Source organism: Camelus dromedarius, chromosome 1, assembly GCF_036321535.1.
Source record: "Camelus dromedarius isolate mCamDro1 chromosome 1, mCamDro1.pat, whole genome shotgun sequence".
Lineage (NCBI taxonomy): Eukaryota > Metazoa > Chordata > Mammalia > Artiodactyla > Camelidae > Camelus > Camelus dromedarius.
Window position 1 is genome coordinate 78,565,607 of NC_087436.1, and position 24,846 is coordinate 78,590,452.

At 35.2% G+C, this 24,846-nt stretch overlaps 1 protein-coding gene across 2 annotated transcripts; it reads left to right on the forward strand.

Moving 5' to 3' along the window:
• Positions 1-68: 68 nt before the first annotated feature.
• LOC116147180 (uncharacterized) lies at positions 69-24,326 on the forward strand. 2 transcript variants are annotated; one of them, XM_031432760.2, is made up of 6 exons: positions 69-160; positions 3,323-3,393; positions 4,977-5,073; positions 6,724-6,825; positions 11,838-11,996; positions 24,143-24,326. In XM_031432760.2, the coding sequence occupies exons 1-6, from the start codon at positions 83-85 to the stop codon at positions 24,278-24,280; spliced, it is 645 nt and encodes a 214-aa protein (XP_031288620.2). In that variant the 5' UTR covers positions 69-82; the 3' UTR covers positions 24,281-24,326. The 2 variants fall into 2 exon arrangements, with proteins under 2 accessions (XP_031288620.2, XP_031288648.2); XM_031432788.2 differs by lacking the exon at positions 11,838-11,996.
• Positions 24,327-24,846: the final 520 nt, after the last annotated feature.

The window sequence follows — 24,846 nt, forward strand, 5'->3', positions numbered from 1 at the left end:
AGCCCCGCCCCAGTCACCCGCCCCGAGGCTGCCGCGGGCGGTTAGGTCTGGCGGGAGCCTTTCCTTCACTGGCCCGCCCACTATGACGATCACCTACAGCTGCGTTGCAAATGGCCGAGCGGTCCTAGCCGAGCTGGCCCTAACCGGCGGCTCTTATCAGGTACCCCTGGGTCGCCACCTCGGCCATCACGGGTTCCACTTTTCGAGGGTGGTACCCACCGGACCTGCCCCTCGGGACGCGGCGCTAAGGAGCTGCCGGGAATCGGCTGTTGAGGCGTGAGGCCCCGCCTCCGCGAACGGCCTCTCCCTCGAGAGGCCACGCCGCCGCGCGGCCTAGCCTGCGAGATGGTGAATCCCTGGCGGGAGCCGCTCGCGCTCCCAGACGGCAGAGCCGCAAGTGCGCCGCCCAGGGGCTACGGTTGGTGTTGCACGCGACCTACTTGGCCGTGATTAGCAGTCACGTTTAATTCCGGAGACCCTTAAAAATATTCTCTCCCCTGAGAGAAAATGAGAAACTGAAGAATGGTCAGCAGTTCAACCCACATTTATTGAGCATGTGTTAGTCGCAAAATCCCAGGGTAAAGGTGTGGGGGATGAAACGATGAAGAGAAAACGGTGCCTGGAGTTGTCCTTTGATGAGCACGTTGTCCCTTTATACTCAGGGGCTACGTTCAGTCGTCCTACAGTGTGAAAGTATTTCAGTGGAGGTAGATCGAGATTACTCCCGTAGCACTCGGGATGGGTGACTGCTTGCCAGCCACAGAGGAGGTGATGCTCCTGTGCAAAAGCATTGCAAGCATTAGCCCTAGCCTGGCACAGGAAAGGGGGGTGGAGACCCCATGCGGAGGGATCAGTGTGGTGTGTTTGCGGAACCTCAAGAACCTCAAGAACCTCAGTGGGGCTAGATAGAGCACAGGTTCCCAGTATACAGGGGCTAAAGATGAGGTCAGAAAAGTGGACAAAGAATAGTTAATAAAAAGTCCTATATTCAGTTTGGTTTTTTATCCTAAAGATTTATAAATAGAAGAATAGCAAGATCTGATTCATCTCCTGGAAAATTTGATCTGGTTACAATGTACAAGGTGGATTGGAGGGAAGAGAAACAGGATGGTATTCTTACTGGTTACCCAGAAGATCTAAGGGCCTGAGCTAGGGCAATAACCTGCAGAAGAAAAGAAGGGGACAGATCCTAAACTTACTTTGTAAAACTAATCCTCATAGAGTTAATGACTGGCTGAATATGCGGGAGAAGGGTCAGGGCCATGACTAGGATGATTCTCAATTTTTAAAATCTTTTTCCCCAGCTTTATTGAGATAAAATTGGCAGAACATTGTGTAAGTTTAAGGTGTTTAATGTGAAGATTTGTCAATTTTTTTTCTTAGGTGGCATCAAACGATAGAAACGACAGATGGAGGGGCAGAATTGTGGGGAAAGGAGTCAGAGGGAATGCAGGGGAGGAGAGTACAGCCTGGGACAGGTTGAATTGTGTTGCGGGTTGGAAATAGCCAATCTATTTGTGTATTTATTCCTCCATCTTATTCCCAAAATATTTAAGTCATAAAAATATCCAATAGGTCGCACTCAGAGGGTCAGGGTGAACAGTTAAAGATAGTTGAAGTAGATAAGATTGCCCAAGAAGGACTGTGAGTTCAATGAACACCTTGTAGATCTTGTTCAGCTTCTCTGGAGCATAAGACATTGTTTTAATTTTCTTCTCTTGGTTTTCAGAATACCATTCCTCTCATTCGGTGGCCCACCTCTCTATTCTGTTCTAAAACAGCGTTCTGCTTTTTGGCGCTCTGCTATTCTGACTGTATACTTTTCTTGGGCAATCTTATCCTTCAACTTTCTGTCTCCCTTCATAATTATGAAATGTTTATTAAGAACCTACTACGGCATCGTCCACTGTACAAAGATTAAAACAGTCCCTGTCTTAAAGGAGTTCATAAGCCCAGTGGCCTCTCTTTATGAAGCATGCAGGGAGGTAAGAAAGTGGAAGGCGATGGAGCAGTATGCAGTCGGAGGAAAGGATTAAAGATGTGGGATGACTGCTCTGTGGAAGGCTGACCAGAGAGGAGAAAAAGGATGACAAAGAGCTTCAAGGGACATACCTTTCCTTGGTGCTAAATATTAATATGACAAATATTTTATACTTACTAGACAATATTAGTACCTACCAAAGCATAATCATGAAATCAAATCATGATGGAGCTGGACAGGATCCTAGAGATCATCTTGCCCAGTCCCTTCATTTTTCACACAAGGAAACAGACCCAGATAAGTCACCTTCTCAAGCTGTGCAGCACATCAATTCTAGAAACAGTACTGCAGCCCAGGCTGTCACTCATTTTACTGCCTCACGTTGCCATTTGCTTCGTTTGTCATTTTTCTATGATTCCATTGTTTATATACTCTAACAGAGACACCTGGAGAAAGGTAGGGGAATATGATCCAATGAAGAGAATAGACTAATTGAAAGATTATAGATTCCCTTAATGTTTCTTAGGAAATCCTTTTCTAGAAAATACTGCCTGGATTTTTCAGGCAATACCAATAATTTCAAGTTTTACTCTTTACCATTAGTAATAAGCCTTACTCTCCCCAAAAGTTTTTATTTCCAGTGTCATTTTGTAAAAATGGAAAAGTTAATCAGGAGTGCGGCTACTCAAGTCTTCTTAGGTTACTTTCACGTCCCTTTCACATGTGTAAAGTCAATTTATGGGATTCCATACAATCAACTGTATTTAAGGTATCTGGATAATCGCAGTACCTTACAAAATTTCCCCCAAAGAATAAGCCTTATAAGAAACAGGCATGAGAGATCTTAGTAATTATTTGTCTTTTAGAAAAAAATCAGTGAATAATAATGAATAAAATTTTTTATCTTAATCAAAAAAAAAAGAAGACTGCTTAAGTTATTCTGAGACTAAAAGCAGAATACTTTTAATCCATTAATATTTTATATGTAGCTTCATAGAGGTCACTGAAAAGATACTTGATTAGATAGTACTTCCCAGCCTTGAAACCATATATGATAATGTGCTGTAAAAATAAGACTAATTAGTGCAACTTATATTTGCATACTTATGTGTATGCACAAAGTATATGTGTATTTATGTAATTTTATTATTTTCCTTCAGATTCATATGAATATTTCATGATAACTTGCCTCTTACCATGCATTACGAATAACCACCTATTTGTCCTCCTAGTAAACAGTTGTTCCTTAATAAACTAAACAGAACATTGGTAAATTAAGGAGATGTATAATGAAAGACACTACAGTCTTCTGCAAAGTAAATGCTGACAATTTATTTTTAGGAAGCAGCTGCAACAGTGCTTAAACTAGTGCTTCTTAGAGCTGAACCAAAGACCATAATTCATATGGGAAGGTATGGTATACTCTAATAAAAGCCTACTTTTCAATAATTACTAGCTAATAATTCCAATGATAATGATATAGGGAAAAAATATTTGTTGCACAGACTCTTGATTGAACCCTCAGAAAGGAGAACTTTTATATGTAAAAGTATAAAATGATGAATGGGAATGATGAACACTAAATTCGAAATAGTGGTTCCCTCTGCAAAGAGAAGGGAGAAGAAGTTGTGGGGACATTGTCTCTGTAACATTTTGACTGGATGGTAGGTCTACAACTGTTCTTGTTATCTTATTCTCCATACTTTGTTGGCATACCCAAAATATTTCATTAATAAAAAAGGAGACTTCCACTTGAAAATATCTGTAATAAGATCATTAAGATTTACTTGGGACATTGCATGGTTTGGCCTAAACCAGTCTTAAAAACCTTTTGCTAGTAAAAGAACAGGTGAGGAATAAGAAAGCTTCTATAATTTTTAGACTCATCATTTTTTTTAAGAGGAGGTTTGTTTTAACCTTTATATTGTAAAATAAAACAAAACAGAAAAACCTCATCAAGCAAATGTATAGTTTCATGAAGTTTTTCGAAGAACCCCACTACCAACCAACTGCAACTGTCACCTAAGTCAGAAAATGGAGTACTGCCAGCTCCCCCCAAAACTCCCCACCATGTAGCCTGGCCTGCTCACAGTTTCCTCCCTCCCCCTCAAATCAACCATCATTCCAACTTCTGTTGCAGTCATTTATCCTGTTTATTGCCTCAGTACCTAAATATGCATCCTCAGACACAAGAGCCCAATCCTGCCCATTTTTAAAATTGATGTTTTCCAAGTCTCTTTAACCCACATATTTCCCCTCCTTCCCTTTCTTTTCCTTACAATTTATTGTTGAAGAACCTGTAGAGCTTCCCATATTCTGGTTTTGCTGATTGCATATTCAAAATACAATTCACCATGTTCCAAGCAGCCGGATCCGGCGGCATGATCCCTTTGGCAAGACTACAGGTGTTTTTTCATCAGATGGTACATAACATCTGCGTATGTCTCCTTTCGGCATGCTAGCAGCCATTGACTTTCACTGCCTACATCCTAGAGCCATTAATTTATTGGGGGGTTGCAAAATGGTGACATCTAGTTTTGTTTTCACTTATTAGCTGAAGTGATTTTTTTTGAAAAAAGATACTATCCTCCTCTACTATTTGCTTAACCTACAGTGGACATTCTAATTTGAGTCTTTTGAGGATCTCTTCCCTGAACTCCAGACTTGTATATCCAACTGCTTCTTCTACGTCTCTGTTGGATATCTAATGGGCATCTCAAACTTAGTTCCAAAACCAAACCTCCCCCTACAGCCTTCCACATGTTACCTTTCCAGTGCCTCAGGCCAAAAGGCCTTCATATTTTAGAGAGTTTTTATTTAACGTAATTTACTTTGATTTTTCAAGTGTATGATAGATTCTCTAATTATTCTGATTATAAAAAGTTATCTACATAGTTTTTACACTGTTAGTGAGAGCTTGAAAATGAAATTTAAATTCTCTGTGTCATTGCTTAATTTCTTTAATGTGATGTAAATGAATGTACTCTTTTCAAAGCTTTGTCTACCATACTCTGTTTATTGATGGAATCACTTACCTATGTGCTTCAGACAATACCTTGGATACCATAACACCATCTGCATTTCTTAAAAATGTAAGTAATTTCTTGTACTACTTTAAGGACTTCTTCAGTTACTGAAATTATTAGGTGTCTATTCTATAGTTTATTAGTAATAATGTCACTGACCAAAAGCAGATCATACATGTCTGCGAGATTAACATCTACATGTCTGTATAGTAGAGCCATTAATGACCTTCAGAGATTTCTTGCCCTTATCCCTCATCTGTCTCCTGCTTTCATACCTCCCCTGACTCGAAAGCAAGATCTGCAAAGACAATCCACCCAGATCTACTAGAATCTCTCTGTGTATTTATTTTGTTCTTTAAAAATAAGAAAAATTATCTTTACTAATATTTAATATACCTTTTCAATAGCATATGTATTTAATTTTCAAATAATTATTGTAAGACATTTCTGGTAGAAAATATGAATCAATTGTATGAGTTAAATGAAAAAAATTTTTTACTCAAGACATACTATCTTTAGGAAACATCTTACCTGAAAACTCCTGGCAAATATAAAATATGCTAAATGGAATACTTATATGTATGTACTTATGTGGATAAATGAGATTTTATAAGTTTCTCAAAGGGTAATTAACCTTCTCAATAGATATCATCAGTTGCTATCACCCAGCATTTAATCTCCGACTAGAATAAGACTGTGAAAGGCAGTCTCAGAGGCAGACCACGGCTAAACCATTATTCTGATAACTTTATGGTCCAGATAGTATGTTTGTATCTTATTTTAAAAAGTAAAAAATACTAATCTTCAATTTTATTCACAAATATATAATTTAGGATAAATATTTTAACAAAAAATATTCATGGAAAAATCAGTCAGCTATACTATAGTTACTAATAGTTATTCTCCAGTCACAGTCATAAATAATGCATACATTTTATTTGTTTAGCATAACAACTTGTTTTAACACAACTCAAACTGTAACCATATATAGAATCAAAGATTACAAGACCTAATACTGTAGTTCACTCTACAGTTATGCCGAGACAGTCATTAGCATCTACCTGCTAAACGTTGTTAGCCATTTAACTGACTCCACTCTAATTTTTTTTCCTTCTCTGCCATTATGGAAGAACATCTCAACTTTACCAACTTTTCAAAACTATATGACACAAAACTTCTAACCACATGATGGTTACTACTACTTCTGAATTGTCAGAATTGTCAAAATTCCTTCTTGAAGTTTTGAAATGTCATATAACAACCCTATAGGTTTTGAAAAATAGTATCATGATATTTAGTTGGGATTGTTTTGTTATTGTTGAATGGATTTTGAGGGTAGGGGCAGGAGGGGAAAATGGAAAGCATTTATTTAGAAGATATCATGGAATCCCATCTTTCCTTCTCTGCCAAAAGGAAACATCTGCAAGTCCCCTCACTTCCCCAGAAATGCCAATACCAAAGAGTCAAGGCAGCACCTGCAGTCTCACGATACGAGGCTGTGGTCTGTACTTCTGTGGTGGAGAAGACTGGGAAAGCACAGTTTTCATTAATACTGTATCTTTAAATGGAAAGGACACCCAGACACCAAAAATCCAGAAATGTTCTGGTTTCTTTTCTTGCCAGTTTCTGCCAGACTTTGCTTCAAATAATGCTTGCTCTGTAGTTCTCCAGTTGAAATTATCTATATAGTTTAAATATTTCCATTAATTTTCCCAGGTTAGTGAGACTTTTCTGAGAAATCCTTTGATGTCACAAGAACATTTTTCTCCTTCAAATGCAGTCGCTGCAGATTTTCAACAAGTATTAGGAAAGTATATGGTATGTAACCTCCAATTGTATTCCTAAACATTGTTAGTGTTACATCTAACTAATCAGGAATTATGAGTTAAGAGCTGTTAAGGTGAATGAGAAGTAAGAACTTCTATCTCTATATAATGATAAGGAATGGTATCCAAGATACATTGATAAGTGAGTAAAGCAAGATAGAGAAAATATGTATAGTATTCTGTTATTTACTTATCATCCTGTATGCATCCATTTAAGAAAGAGGGAATAAACACAAATATATTTTTGCTTATAGTGAAAAAGGGTGGGACAGAAGGACATGGGAAGGATAAACCAAAAGCATTTCAATGGTTGCCTGTGTAGAAATGGGGACAGGAATAGAAACTAGAGCTCTCTGAATGAAAGTTGACTTGGAACTGTTGTAAATATTTTACACAATTATAAAATCCTATTAAAGTAAATATTTTAAGTAGTCCCTAATAAGTGAAATAAGACAGTCCGAGAGGACAAATACTGTGTGATGCCACTTATTTGAGGTACATAGAGTAATCAGATTAATAGAGACAAAGTAGAATGGCGGTTGCCAGAGACTGAGTGGAAGGGAGGAGGAGTTCTTGTTTAATGGGTACAGAGTTTCAGTTTGGGAAAATAAAAAAGTTCTGGAGATGGATGGTAGTGATAGCTGCACAGCAAGGTGAATATCCTTAATGCCACTGAACTAAGCAGTTGAAAATAGTTAAAATTACACATTTTATGATATGTATGTTTTAACATAATAAAGTTTTTAAATTTTTTTCTTTTATTGAGACATAGTTACTGTATAATATTATTTAAGTTATAGGTATATAATATGATTCACAATTTTTAAAGATTATACTCCATTTATAGTTACTATGAAGTATTGGCGTATTCCCTATGTGGTACAGTATATCCTTGTAGCTTATTTTATACCTAATAGTGTCTACCTCTTACTACCCTACCCCTGTCTTACCCCTCCCCCATTTCATCTCCCCATTGGTAACCACTAGTTTGTTCTCCATATCTGTGAGTCTGCTTCTTTTTTGTTATATTCACTAGCTTGTTGTATTTTTTAGATTCTACATATAAGTGATGTACAGGATTTGTCTTCTCTGTCTGACTTATTTCAGTTAGCATAATGCCCTCCAAGTCCATCCATTGTTGCTGCAAATGGCAATATTTCATTCTTTTTTATGGCTGAGTGGTATTCCTGTGTGTGTGTGTGTGTGTGTGTGTGTGTGTATCTCACATCTTCTTAATCTATTGGCCTGTTGATGGACACTTTGGGTGCTTCTGTATCTGGGCTATTGTAAATAATGCTGCTATGAACATCGGGATGCATGTATCTTTTCAAATTAGTACTTTTATTTTTTTTCAAATATATACCCAGGAATGGAATTGCTGGGTCTTATGGTAGTTCTATTTTTAGTTTGTTGAGAAACCTCCACACTGTTTTCCACAGTAGTTGCACCAGTTTATATTCCCACCAACAGTGTACAAGGGACAAACCAAATATTTGATGATACTAAGGAATATTTTTAGATGTCATGATTTTGTTTTTAAGAAAAATAAGGCTGTATCTTCTAGAGATACAAAATGAAGCATTTACAGATTAAAATAATAGACTGTCTGGGATTTGCTTTAAAATAATACATTTGGGGAAGGGGTAATCGATAGTTGTATAGGTGAAATAAGATTGGCGATGCTGAAACTAGGTGATGGGCACACTGAATAATTCACTCTGTTTCTGTATATATTTGAACTTTTCCATAATAAAATATTTTAAGTATACCTGCATCAGTTTTCAATGTATGTGTAACAAATTTACCGCAAATCAGCAGCCAGAAACACGACACATTTACTATCTCACACAGTTAGTATAGGTCAGAAATCGAGGCTCAGTTTAACTGGGTTCTCTGCTCAGGGCCTCTCAGGGTTGCAGTCCGTGTGTCAGCCCGGCTGTGTTCTCTTCTGGAAGCTCTGGGGAAGAATCTGCTTCTGGCCTCATTCGGGTTGTTACAGAGTTCATTTCCTCAGAGCTGTGCAAGGGATGCCACTTTTTGCTGGCTGTCAGCTGGAGGACACCCCTGGTCCTAAAGACTGATGGCAGCTCCTTGCCATGTGAGCATCCTCAGCACAGGGCTTGCTTCTTCAGGGCCAGCAGAGGAACCTCTCACTCCAGTCTGCTAACTGTTATATAATATGACATAATCATAGGAGTGACATTGCATCACCTTTGCTTCCATTCATTAGGAGAAAATCACACTTAAGTGGGGGAAATCTTACTAAGATATGACTCAGTGGGGGTCACCATACGGTGTGCCCACCACAATGCCTGAAAAAGTAACTCAGGATAGATATATTAAATATTTCTTATGAAGAATTCTGTAATATTCAATGCAGCCAAAATATATTATTATCATAACTCCGTGAAAACTAGTTACCATGCAAAAATATGCACATTTTAAGCAGTTAACACATCTGACATCAAAAAGATTCCTGTTTAACATTTATAAACTAACCTGGTGGGCTTTAAATCTGCAGAAAATTTTGTAAAACTTGTTGAATTTTTTATACTATAATTAACAAAATGCACACAGCAGAAAAAAAAGTAGTTTTGAGAGAGTTTTAATTATATATTACATATTTTAATTATATATATGTATATATATAAATGTACCAAATACCATTGAACGGACTATGAATACATTATCTTAACAAAACTTAGATGCATCTCTTAGATTAAAAAAGATTAAGCACTTTTTAAAAGGAGAGGAAAAGAGAAGAGAAACAAAAAGAAAAATCAAAGATTCACTATTTATCTTAACTTGATTATATCTGCAAAAACCTTATTTCCAAATAAGGTCACATTCACAGGTATCCAGAATTAGGATTTGAAGGTATCTTTTTGGAGGGATACAGTTCCCTCTCTTCTACATCCAACTAGTAAGCTCCTGACAGAACGTCAACTATGAGTTGTATGGTCCAGGAACCAAGATCAGAGTTCTGTTTAAGGTGGATTTGATCACTTGCCAAAGATCAAGAGGTTTTCATATCATTTTTATTCAAAAAGTAATAGTCATTAATAAAGTGAGATAAAGCAAAAGTATTTAAAGTGAAATATGAGTATTTCCTAAGGTCTCAATCAAACTCCCTTGAGGTGAGCACTGTTAACAGTTTGGTGTGTAACCTTCCAGAATTATACAATGAGTAAAGGCTTAATCTCTGGAGCTTCTTGCTTAGCCTCTAGCTGTGTAAAATCAGGCAATATATTAACTTCTCTCAGTCTGAATTTTCTTATTTAGAAAATAAGAGACAGTAGGAGTACTACTTTATATAGTGGTTTGGGAATTAAATGAACTAGCATGTGTGAAGTGCTTAAAACAGTGCCTGGAACATACTAAGTGCTTAATGAGTTATTATTTAATACTGTTCTGCAGCTGCAGCTTACCTCTTTAATATAGCACTATATCTTAGAGATCATTTTTCATATAGATTGAGTGGAAGACAAAAATAGGAACAAAGAACAAGAGCAATGAATAGAAAACAGTAACAAATATGGAAGATATTAATCCAACCATATCAATAATCACTTTAAAAGTTAGCAGTCTTAATACACCAATTAAAAGACAGAAATTGTCAAATTGGATCAAAAAACTGTCACAAGAATGAGAAGACAAGCCACAGACTGGGAGAAAATGTTTGCAAAAGAGAAATGTGATAAAGAACTATAATCCAGAATATACAAAGACCACTGAAAACTCAACAATAAGAAAATAAACAACCTGATTGAAACATAGGTCAAAGATATGAATAGATACCTCACCAAAGAAGATATACAGATGGCAAATAAGCATATGAAAAGATGCTCAACATCATATGTCATTAGGGAATTGCAAATTAAAGTAACAATGAGATACCCCTCACACACCTATTAGAATGGCCAAAATTCAAAACACAACACCAAATGCTGGCAAGGATGTGGAGCAGTAGAAACTCTTATTCACTGCAGGTGGGAATGCAAAATGGTACAGTCACATTGGAAGGCAATTTGGCAGTTTCTTACAAAACTAACATACTCTTACCATATGATCCAGCAATTATGCTTCTTGGTATTTACATAGAGGAATTGAAACTTACATCCACACAGAAACCTGTATATGGATGTTAGAGCAGATTTATTCATAATTGCCAAAACATGGAAGCAACCAAGATGTCTTTCCATAGGATAAATAAACTGCAGTACATCCAAACCATGGACTATTATTCAGCCCTAAAAAAAAATGAGCTATTAAGCCATGAAAAGACATGAATCTTAAGTTCATATTACTAAGTGAGAGAAGCCAATATGAAAAGGCTACACATTGTATGATTCTAACTATGTGGTATTCTGGAAAAGGCAACACTATGGAGACAGTAAAAAGACCAGTTGTCTCCAGGGCTTAGGGAAAAAGGAAGCATGATTAGGTGGAGCACAAAGGATTTTAAGGGCAGTGAAGCTGTTCTGTATGATGCTGTAAAAACGAATACATGTCATTATGTCATTATACATTTGTCCAAATCCGTTGAATTTACAGTATTAACAGTGAACACTAATGTAAACTATGGGCTTTGTATGATAACGATGCATCAATGTGGGGTCACCCATTGTGACAAATGTACCAGTCAAGTGCAGGATGTTGATGGTGAGGAAGGCTGTGCATGTGTCAGGGATAAGGAGTATCTGTACTTTTCACTCAATTTTACTGTAAACCTAAAACTGCTCTTTTTTAAAAGTCTCTACTAATAAATAAACAAAAAATTTAAACTTAAAAAGAAACTTCCACTGCTGATTATACAGTCCTGCTCCCGCCACCCTCCATTTTTCCTGCAAGATTAAGGTGAGACAATTTGAGGCTTAGTTGATTCCTTATGCTGAAATGCAAGTGAGATGTGCCTTTGACACCTTTGTTCTAATTTATACAGTGTATCATAATAGATTTCACTTATAGAAAATAAAATTTATATTATATTTCACTTCTATATAGATGAAATACAATAAAAATCAAGATGACAGCTCGATGTCCACACTGAGGAGTCAAGTGACTGATGTAAAAAATGTTCTGACCCAAAATATTGATAAAATTTTGGAAAACGAGGGAAGATTGAATATCTTCTCTGATAAGACAGCTAATCTGCAAACAACTGTGAGTGTTACAGAGCTCTCTTGATACCTAAATACTGCTCTAAAGCACAGGCTCACTACCCTTGAGACAAACTGCCCAAAGCAAAAATACACCTGGGACACTAAGTGAGAGAATCGTATGTCACCAAGCTATGGCTTCATGAAAAAAATTATTGAAATGCAACTAAAGTATTAAAAGAATAATTATAAAACAATCCAAATTTTAAAACCCATTAAAGTAACAGATGGTTATTTGTGTGAAAGGAGGATTTCTTACATTAAGAAACACAGAGGTTAGTCAACAAATAAATTGCAAGGGAAAAAAGGAGAAGGAAACTTACCCAAAAAAAGACTTAGAAGGTATTATCAATTGCAGTGTGTGGTCCTTACTTGGATTTTGATTCTAACAAACTATAAAAGTGAAATTTCACAGCTTCATGAGACAACTAGATATTTGAACTCTGGCTGGATGCTAGATGATATTAAGGAATATTACTAATTTTTAGGTGTGATAATGGCATTGTGGTTATGTTTTTTTTAAAACACCTTCATTGTGGTATGTTTCCTGTACAGCAAACTAAACATATTTCAAACGTACAATTTGATTAATTTTGATAGCTGCATACACCAGTGAAATCACTATGGCATTGTGGTTATGTTTTGAAAAGAGTCATTACTTATTAGAGATATACAGTAAAATACTTACGAATGAAATTATGTAACATCTGAATTTTGCTTCAGAATAGTTCAGGAGTTGGGGAGTAGAATGGGGTATAAATGAAATAAAATTGGCCATAAAATAACAATGGTTAAAACTGGATGTTGAGAATATAGGGGCTCATTATGCCACCTGTTAACTTTTGTATGTGTTTGAAATTCTGTATTAAAAAATAGTTTTAAAACAATCACTAAAAGTTGAAAGCTTCCTCTGAGCATTTAAAATTTTATTTTTACAGATAGTTTCTAGAAACACAGCCACCAGGTAAAGCAAAGTCTACACATACTTTTTACTCACCAAGTTCTATTAATTCACCTTCCTAAATCTTTTTTGTTCTTAGGCTCATTTTTACTTCTTTAAAAACAACTTACCAAAGCATTATTTACATATAATATTCACCCACCTTAAGTGGAGTTTAATGGCTTGTGGTAATTGTGTACAATTGTGTGACCACAATCAAGTTGTAGACCAGCTCTTCCATCCTAAAATCTTCCTCATCCCTCCTTTATAGTTGACTTAACCCTACCTCTGACCCCAACCAACCACTGATCTGCTTTCAGTTACTATAGTCTTGCCTCTTCTGGAGCGTCGTATAAATAGAATCATAAAATACATAGTCTTTTGTGTTTGACTTCTTTTACTTAACATAATGTTTCTAATATCCATGTTGTTGTGTGTTAATATTTTATTCCTTTTCATTGCTAAATAGTATTCCACAGAATGGCTAAATCTCTTAAACCCACCTTCTGCTCATCCATTGCCACTCACTGTCTCACTCCAAGATCAGTTCTCTCTTGCCTGATTCTGGTAATTCCCAGATTTAATTGTTCTCCCACCTTTTAGTTTTATTCTACTCCAGTCATCCTCCACACTGACACTATAAATATTCTTTTAAAATGAAAGTATGGATATTATCTATAGCCTTTTTAAAACCCTCCAGTGGTGCACCTTTGTTAGACACCAGGGTACTGTTCAACATCTCTAACTTAGTGAGCTTTCTTCTGACTATATTGTCATCCAGAGGTCATGGTCCTGTAGTTTATAAGTCTCAAAAAATACCAGACTATTTGTAATTCTCCAAAGTACACATTGAATGATTTCACACCTTTAAATATACTGTTCCCTCTTTTTCCTTGCCTTGGAAAACTTCTATTCATCCATCAAAACCCAGCTCAAGAGTCATCTCCTCATTCATTACACAGGCTGAGTTTTTCCCTCTTATCTTTGCTATCCTTGCACCTTTTACTCATTGGTTAATTCAACAAAATCTCTTGAAGATCTACTGTCTATGTATGTGTCTATAGTATTGTTTTGCATTTCTAAACTTTGTATTTATGACATTATAATGATTGTACCCTTCTGCAACCTGAGTTTTCAGTTCTACCTATGTTTTTGAGAGGTGTTCATTTTGATACACTTAGCTCTAATTTATCAGTTTAACTTCTGACAGCATAACATTACTATTTTAAGAAATACGGTGTGCTTATCCTTTCCTTTCCTCTTTTAATAAACGTTAATGTAGATTCCAACTTTTTCTTTTTAAGGAACAATACTGCATTGAACTTTTGGTACACATTTGCAAAAATGTTTTTAAGACAATTGTCTATAGAGTTTTTTGATCATGCATACTTATTTGTAAAATATTCTTGAGACTGCATTTAAATATATAGATATAAATTATATATAAGCTATATATGTTCTTCTATAATATGTTATATATTATAAAACATACAGAAAAATAGAAATTAAAAGAATGAGACAAAGATGAAATAAAATATTAAATAATTTGTTTTCTTAACAAAATTAAAACTATTTCCCTGATTAAGAAAAATATTGATAACATTTTTTAATGCTAGCAATGTGATTAAAAGTCAGCTCTTACTACAAATGACTATTTTTTAAAATCTCTAAATATGGCAGATGGAGTATTCAAACTAGAAGCAGAGATATATCCTCGTTGCCATTTTCTTATTTATATTTGCCTTATTAGTATAATTAAGCCACACGTCTACTTTTTAGTTTAGTGAAAACTAAGTACTAATACTCATACATTCATTTACCCAGATGCATGTAAATTGTAGGAACTGGAATATCCTACAAGCGAGTGGGTAAAGGAGTATGCTGTGGTCAGCTCTCTATCACTGTGGAATTTCCTCTCTTCCCTCAAAACACCTTAACTTTCATGCTATACCATCTTATATAACACCTAGGGAAGATGTCAGTGCCTATCCATATGTTAAACACTAAATATTTTCATTTCCTCCTTTTTTTGTTTTTAATGTAGGTACTGGATATTGAACCCAGGACCTTGTGCATGCTAAGCATGCACTCTACCACGTGAGCTGTAACCTCCACCCGCCTCCTTCTTGTTTTGTAGATTAAGATGAACAAATAGAGGTTCTAATATTATGTTTCTGTTTTCCAGTGAATCATTTTACACAACCTCCTGGGATGTTTAATCCCATTTTGGAACCCTCATTCTACAATATATACATAGAAATGGAATTGCTGGATCTTAAAATATGTGCACCTTTAAATTAACAAATATTTCAAAATTGCTTTCCCAACTGTTATGCCCATTTATACTTCCATCAGTATCGTATGTGAGGTCCTGTTGCTCCATAGCACCTTGCCAATACTTGGGATTATGAGATTATAATTTTTAACAGTTTTGTAGGGGAAAGAAAATAATTATTGTCTTAATTTGCATTTCCCTAATTTTGAATGACAGTGAGCAATTTTTGTGTTTATTAACCATTAGATTTTCTTTTGTGAATTGTCTATTGACATCCTTTGCCCATTTTGCTAATGGGCTGTCTACCTTTTTAAATACTTTGTAGTTATATGTATATAATACTAATTTTATAACTATTAAAGAATGAATATATAATTCTTCATCCTAATAGTTATGTAAAGTGTAAATATATTCTCCCAATATGTGGCTTGATTTTAACTTTGTGTGTAGTGTCCCTTTTAGGACTAAAGTCTAACTTTCATGTAGGCAAATATATTAGTCTTGTTCTTCATAGTTATGCTTTCTGTGTCTTGTTTAAGAATGCCTTCCTTTCCCCAGGTTATAAGCAGACTCTTACATTGTCTCAAAAGTTTTTAATTCTGCTTCTTAAACATGGATCTTTAAACATCTGAAATTTTATTTTTGCATAAATTATGAGGTAGGTCAGAATCAAATTTTATTATTTTCTGTATAAATAACCAGTACCCTAAACAACTGTTTTTCAATTGAAGAATAGTCAGTTTACAGTGTTGTGTCAATTTCCCATATACAGCATAATGTTTCAGTCATACATATACATATATATATTTCTTTTCATATTCTTTTTATTATAGGTTACAAGATATTGAATATAGTTTCCTGTGCTATAAAACAAATAATCATTTATTGAATAGCTCAGCCTTTCCCATCTGGTTTGTAATGCCAACCTTGTCACATGTAATGTTTTCATATGTAAACAGTTTTTAATCTTTTTCGATTTTTATGTATTATATTCTACAGGTCTATTTCTATATCTTTGGACCATTTAAACATTAAAAAAACATTTTTGGTGGGGGAGGTAATTAGGTTTATTTATTTATTTTTGGAGGAGGTACAGGGGTTTGAACCCTGAATCTCATGCATACTAAGCATGCACTCTGCCACTTGAGCTATATCCTCCCCCAATTTTAACATTAAAACACCATTTTAGTTACTGTGGTCTTATGAGAAGCCTTAATATCTTATAGGGCCAGTTCATCTACTTTATACTTTTTGGAAATTATGTTGGCAAGGCTTGCTTCTTTCTCTTTCAGGGAATTTTAGAATCTACATCTCAAGTTACACACACACAAAAAAGGTTATCAGGCTGTTAGGTGGAATCATGTTAATACGGGGAGAACATTTTATTTAAAATACAATTTTCCCACCTCTGAACATGCTATGTCTCTTCATTTTTCTAAGTCTCTTTCAAAAATCTTTCAATAGAGTTTTATAATTTTTCCCATAAAGATCTTGTACAACTCTTGTGAGATTTATTTCTTGATATCTTACCATTTTGTTGCTATTGTAAAGGACATTTTTTAAACTACATTTTCAAAAAAAATTTTTTGATTAATAGGAACACAGTCAATTTTTGCATATTGATTTTGTATCCCAAGTCTTGCTGAACTCTTTTATGGTAATATTTTTTGTATGGATTTATTTGCATTTTCTACATAGGAATTCTATCATATGTAAACAAGGACTGGATTTTTTTTATCCTTTCCAATGTATCTTATTTGTTTATTCATTTATTTGTTTGTTTGTTCATTTATTTATTTAGGCTTGTCTTACTACATTAGCTAGGAACTCCAGAAAAATGTTGAAGAGAAATGTTGATGTCTGAAATACTTGTTTTGTTTCTGATGGAAAAATGAATAATTTCTAATGCTTCAGTTAAGTATTAAATTTACATTCAAATTTTGATAGGTATCTTTTAACAAGCTATGAACATTTCTTCCTATTCCTCATTTGCTAAGAAATTTTATCATGAAAGGAGGTTGCATTTTATCAAATGCCTTTTTCACATTGAGTTAATAATTTTTCTTCTTTACCCTGTAAATATGATGAATTGCACATTACATATTTGTATGTGTTGTTGAATTCAATATGTTATAGTTTATCATTGTTGCCTCAAAAGACTCAGTCCACAAATGTATAAAAACTATATGTGATACGCCATGTGCAGTTGTATTCTCCTGTAATTTTTCAGTCTGTCCTGTGCCTGTGGTTAGTTTTATTTTTTCATTCCTAACCTCTCTTTATTTTTTATGGGAGTTATAATTAACATATAATATTATATTAGTTTCAAGTGTACAACACAGTGATTCAATATTATTTTATATTATTAAATGCTCACCACAATAAGACCACTTACCATCCTGTCACCATACAAAATTGTTACAGTATTATTGACTATGTTCCCTATATGTACATTACACCTCTGTGACTTACTTTATAGCTGGAAATTTGTACCTCTTAATCCCCTTCACCTATTTTGTCTGTCCCCCTACCCCTCTCCCCTCTGGCAACCACCTCCAAGCTTTTTTTTTTTTTTTTTTTGGAGGGGGATGTCTTTTGAAAAGATCAGTTTTTGATTTATTTATAATTCCATTCAAAACTTAGTTGATTCTAATCTCATTGCTTCTAATCATTTCCAAGTGATTGTGGATACATGTGAAGTTCTTTTCCAGACGTATTTCTGAAGCCTGGTTATTTCTTTGCTTCCTTGCTCATGCCTTCCTCTCATGTTAAAGGCAACTACTTTGAGACCATTAGGCTTGGTTGGATAGGAAGTTTATACCCCTAATCTGATCTCTAATGCAGGGCAGAATCTTTTTTTTTTTTCAATTGAGGTAAAATCCACATAACATAAACTTAACATTTTAAAGTATACATTTTAGTGGCATTTAGTACATTCACAATATTGTACACTCATCACCTCTATCTAGTTCCAAAACCTTTTCATCACCCCAAAAAGAAACTTCATACCCATTAAGCAATTACTCCCCAGCCCCTGGCAACCAATAACTTACTTTCTGTCTCTATGGCTTTATCAGTTCTGAATATTTCATATAAATAGAATAACATAATCTGTGATCTTTTGTGTCTGGCTTCTTTCACTTAGCATGATGTTTTTGAGGGTGATCCATGTTGTAAGCATGAGTCAGTACTTCATTCCTTTTTGGCTGAATAATATTCTATTGTATATATGTACCACAACTTGTTTATCCATTCATCAGCTGATGGATATTTGGGTTGTTTCTGCCTTTTGGCTACTGTGAATAATGCTGCTATGAACATTCATTTACAAGTTTTTGTTTGAATACTTGTTTTCAATTCTTTTTATGTATGTACATAAATGGAAATGCTGGATCATATGGTAATTTTATTTTAACTTTTTGATAGTTTTAAGGAACTTCCCAACTATTTTCCACAGTAGTTGAACCATTTTACATTCCCATCAGTGATATGAGGGTTCCAATTTCTCCACATCTTCTTCAACACTTGTAATTTTTCATTTTTTTTAAATTACAGCCATGCTACCAGGTATGAAGTGGTATCCTTATTTTGATTTGCATTTCCTTGATTACTAATGATGTTGAGCATCTTTTCATGTGCTTGTTGGCCATTTGTGTATCTTCTTTGGAGAAAATCTATTCATGTCCTTTGCCCATTTTTAATAGGTTCAGGGGGGTTTTGTTTTTGAGGAAGGGTAGAATCTTAATGGGCTTTTGTCATTAAAAAGCCTTTTCAATCTTACGTCTTATTATTTGGGCCCAAATCCATCAGCTTATCCAATCTTTCAGTGTTCCACATTTCTGCAGTCTCTCTATTCCTTTTCATGTCTTCTTGCAAACCAGCCAATTGTTACCTTGCTAAAATGTAGCTAGTAACAAGAACTCACACTACTACCATTCTATTTTCCAAACTTCTTCTAAAATGACAGATTTAATGATACTTTGTCTGCCTTTCAGATTGTCACATATGATAGTTTTAGCAAATATTTTACCGTGCATAGCATTGGTCTTTATGTTTCCAATCTCTAATATTAGTTTGTTCTCTGCTTACCACCTGGTGGTTAAGCCACTGCTATGTTTTAGGGTTTTGTCATAACAATATCTCATCCAACTACCAATTTCAATATTAGAAAAACACTAGCTGTACCAGCATACCTCAAGTTTTCAGTGTTTTAACTCAATAGAGGTTTGTTTCTTGGTTGTATAATGGTCTAAAGCAGGTTTTCAGTGAGCAGATTTCCACATGGTAATCCAGAAACCCAGGCTTTTTCCATTTTGTGACTTTGTCATTGCCTTGGCCCCTTAGAGTCTCAACTTCAGGTGGCAGCTGGTTAAACATGGCGTGGAAGAAGCACATTTGCTTATAGCCACGTTAGCCCAAAAGTGACACTCATCACTTCTACTCACAATCTATTGGTAAGAATTAGTCTTATAGCTTTGCATAGGTGCAAGGGGTAGGAGAGAAACATGGTCTGTGATTGGAGAGTCTCTTGCCAGCAACAACTCTACACTACGGAAGGGGAACTTAAAGTCTTCAGTGGATAGCTGGCTGTCTTTACCACATCTGGAAGTTTATCACTAAAGGAGATTCTAAAGGAAGTATAGAAAGTGGTAAAGGTGTGGGTAACACTAAATGAATCTTGACTGCAATATAGGTTCCTCTCCTTATCCCTGACAAAGGATAATAAATTGTATTATCTAAAGACAACAGACCTAAGAGATTCTAAACTCAGACACCGGGTGCAGTTGAGGCCAGAGTGACTGTCATATTAAAATTAGGCGGACTAAATGAAAATCTGCATCCTGAATATAGTGACCACTCCCCAACATCTCTCCCAGGCAGCCTCACCCAGGCAGGAGATTAGACGATTCCTCTCTAAGAAAACTGACCAGGTCGAGGGAAAATGAGGTACAGATACTGACCTACAGATACTGAGGTACTCCCCCATGAAATGGTCATGTCCACACCAGATTATCCTACAGTGAAGCCCACCAAATGATAGCCCTCACTCACTCATGCTGAGTTTCCAATCATCGTTTTAGTAAATCAACAACACAGTTCATGAGATATTTGGGAAAAAAACCTGTAATTTAAAAAAAAATCAAAATAAACAGGAAAAAAGGAACTCAGACAAAACAGATAATGCAGAAGCAAAAGAAAGCTTCATTTGAAAAATTCTCTAATGTCTTTGGAAAAATAATAGAAGATAATACATATTTAATATCTTATAATAACCTAAGTGGAAAAGAGTCTGAAGAATATGTGTGTGTATGTGTGTGTATAACTGAATCACTTTGCTATACACCTAAAACACAGCATTGTAAATCAGCTATACTTCAAATAAGAAAAAAATACACAAAAAGGAAACATGAGGCAATAAAGAAGCATTGAAATCTAAGTCATATATTTAGCTAACACTGAAAACAGCCTCTGCAATCATGCTATTTACTCATTATTTACTTAATTAAAACAATGTAATAAAATAACCAAAATGTGTACTGCCATTGCAAGAACATTTATGTAAAGTATCTTCAAATTAACTGGAGACAGAGATATGTAATCATGAAATGTTTATTAAAAAGTATTGCTTGGTAAAAAGGAAAAAAAAAGATAATACAACCCTGAAACAAGAATGTAAATCTATATAAAGCTTATTTATTAAACAAAAAGATCTTTTGGAAATTAAAAAATAGTAAAATTTTTAAATTTAGTTGAATTATTTTAATATAAAGTTGAGGCATCCTCTCAGAAAGTAGAGCAAAAAGAGAGAGAAAAGATAAGAGAATCAGTTAAGAGATCCAATATATGAGTAACAGGAGTTTCAGAAAAAGAAAATGACGGAATAACAGGGGAGAAAATCAGATTAATACAAGAAAAATTCTGAGAACTAAATAATGAATTTCCAGATTCCATAAACAAAAAACAAGGACCATAGCAGGGCATGTAATCTTAAAATTATAGAACATTAAAAAGGAAGAGAAGATTCTGAAGGCTTTCAGAGAGAGAGAAAAAACAAAGACTTGGCAATTAGAATAATACTAGAATTCACAAAAGCAACATATGGGTGCAAAAGAAAAATAAAGGAATGCTTTGAAAATTCTGAAGGAAAATTATTTCCACACTAGGCTTCTATATACCCAAACTACCAACTCAGGGTAGAATTAAGACATTTCTAGGCATGTAAATTCTCAGAAACATGCCTCCCACTCACCCTTTCTAAGATGTTTTCTGCAGATATTTTTCACCAATAGGAGGGAATAAATCAAGAAAAGGGAAGAAATGAGATTGAGAAAACAGAAGGCCCATCACACGAGAAGGGCATTCCCAGGATATTGGTAAAGAAAGATCCAAAGATTAAAGCTCTAGGTATAGCAAACCTAGACCCCAACTAAACCAGACTGGAGCAAGTCAAAAGGCTCTGTGAGGAGCCTCCAGGCAAAGCAGGAGGACACAACCCAGGAGCCATCAAAGGAAGGGTATTTTCCCCCGCTCCTTTTTGGAGAGTTTAGTAGTGAATTACTGGTTGCTAGATTAAAAATAAACATTTTAACTATCTACCTATTATTAGCTCTAGAAAAAAAAAGTTACACATTAAAGTCAATGTAGTCAAATATACTTGAATACACTTAAATATTTACAAAGTTTTAATTAAACAAAAAGAGGCTAGGAAAGAAGGGAAAAGTGTGTTTGGGGAAGAAGGGTTTGGAGGTATGGTAGGAGTTATATCCTCTCTTCTATAGTTGGAAACAGAAAAATCATGGTATACATATAAATAAATAGATACATATATATATACACACACATATATATGCTTTCTAGTAATGCAGAGGAAAACAAACACCAGGAAAAAATAAAACAGCTAAATGAAGTGCATTCAACAAGTTGGGGTTTGGGGGGTGGGTAGGGAGGAGGGAGGTAATTGGTTTATTTTTAGTGCAGGTATTGGGGATTCAACCCAGTATTTACTGAGCACCCACTATAGGTCAGACACTCTTCTAGGTCAGGGTTTCTCAACCATGGTACATTCTGGACTGTCCTATGCACTGTAGGATGTTTATCAGCATCCCTGGCTTCTATTCACTAGATGCCAGTAGCACCCCCTACAGTCATGACAATCAAAACTGTCTCCTGGTATTGCCAAATGTCTCCTAGAGGTCAAAATGACCCCCAGTTAGGAACCACTGATCCAGGTAATAGGGATACAGCAAATAACCAAAACATACAAAAAAGAGCTGAGAGTGATTACCTCTGAAAAATAGAGATCAGAATGGGAAGGAGCTGGGCAAGATAATGCAGCTTTTACTCTTAAGCCTTGTAGAATTCTAACTTTTCAAATTATATGTGCATATTACATTAATAAAAGAGAAAGTAAATAAGAGAAGAATGTAAAGTCCGTTTATACCTTAATTCAATATTTTTACACAAGGCAGTATGGTCATGCAATTCTAGATTTGAATTCCAGCTTCATCACTTACTCTAAATCTGAGGCAAGTAACAAAACTTTCTGAGCCTCATTTTTTCCAACACTATAAAATAGGAATACTCACATAAAATTATAATGAACATTGCATATTATTATGCAAAATACATATAATGCCTGTCATACAATCCCTGCATTTAAAGCATTCAATAAATTATAACATCTTGGAAAATACTCCCAGTCACTAGCTTCCATGTGCCAGATCCTTGGGAATAACAAATGGCATCTTGGATATATAAGCCTGGGCTCCCATTATTTGTCATACGTTAGAGTCATGAGGCCATCAAGCAGCATACCAGGATCATGCCATTAATAGCATGCATCGTAATCATGAGCCTTGATTTTGTTCTTGAAAAATCACCATATACACTGAGTAAAGAAGCTGATCTGATGCATGAAGAAAGATAACTGAAATTTGTTAGAATTTTACTTCTTATCCAGGTGGCAGATAGCAGAAATCCATGTAAGCACCAAGCAATTTACCTGTATTACGGCTATATGAAAAGCAGTTACATGTATTTTAAAAACAAAAAGGAGTGGACCAAATGAAAACAATAAAGCTTTTTGCAGGGGATGAGGGAAGGATTTTACAATTCCGTGTGGCCTTGTTTCATCTCTCTCCACTGCTCCTTCAATTCTGTCAGTAATTTGAGTAAAAGTGAGCTATTTTGTTTAGGTTTAATTATGTTAATATATAAAACTTTTTCTATTGTACTTAACAAAATCCATTTTATTATTCATCAAAAATATTAACTATCACAATGGCATAATTTATTCTTATATGGCAGTCTAGATATGCTATCCTCACTATCTCAGTTATGCCTAACAATCTGGGCGACTCCGTAGTACATGCCCTTATCCTCATTTACTAAACAGATTTAGTCATTCATTTTTTCAACAAATACTAATTGAACACCGGCTCTATATCGTGCACTGTTGGGAATATAGCAATGAATGCAACAGACAAAAATCCCTGCATTCATAAAGTTTACATTCTCAACAAACAATAAATAAGTAAAATTTACATATTGTTAGATGAAAGATAAGTACTTTGGAGAAAAAATGTATTGAAGGGAAATAAGGTTTCAGGGATGGAGATGGAGGTAGCAATTTTAAATAGGTTTATAAGGGATAGTGGCATTTAAGTAGAATCATGAAGTGAAGATGAGGAAGCTGAAGTTCAAAGAGTCAGTAACTTGTTCAAGGTCACGAAGTTAATAAAGCCAGTAAAAGTATAGCTGACCACAATAAGGAATCTTGGTGCATCGTTTTATAATAGCTGCTCAGACCTATTGAGACTTTTTGGGATTGGTCCCAAATTAAATCTGTTCTTTTAGATGGTGCTAAGTATTGTAGTGTGCACATTAATCCAGAAATGGAAAGAAAAGTTTACATCTGTGTTTATTTTTATTTCAGGCCAAAGAATCCAAAAAAACAAGAAAGATTCTTAGGAGGATATGGTGGAAACACTTCAAAAAGATTATCATTATCACCGTGGCAGTTCTCCTTTCAGTCATCATCCTTCTTTTAAGTACAAATGTAATACCAACCTGACCCTTCTCCCCATCCCCAGCAGGTACCAATAAATTGTTGTATGTAATTATAGAGTTCTACAACCAGCAATGATGAAAGCATTCTCTAGTGGTTGGAGGACTGGAGGAAGAGGGGGTTGTAAGTTTTCCTTGCCTCTTTAGTGTCCCTTGCCTCTTGTCTTTGTACATCTTCCATTTCTGTAATCCCATGTTTTGTCTTGCTCTTTTTAACCACTGCTCCATTACGCTTCTCTTTGTTAATATTACAAGCACAAGTCCTGGACTCAGACTGCAAAGCTTCAACTCTCAACTCTGCCATGTACCATCTAGGGGACTATGGACAAGTGAGTTAACCTGGGCCTGTTTCCTCATCTATAAAATGGAGCTAATGATAATATCACATAGAGTTGTTGTTACTACATAGTAAATGCTATTTAAGTGTTAACTATTACTTAATAGGAAAAGATGATTGCAGTTATGGCACTGATTAAGTCCCCATCATCTTACCCCTTACTCAGAAAAGACCTTGACCTTTAAATTTCCTTAGAAATGTGAATCTTAACAAGAGTACTGTCCAGATATGCATTC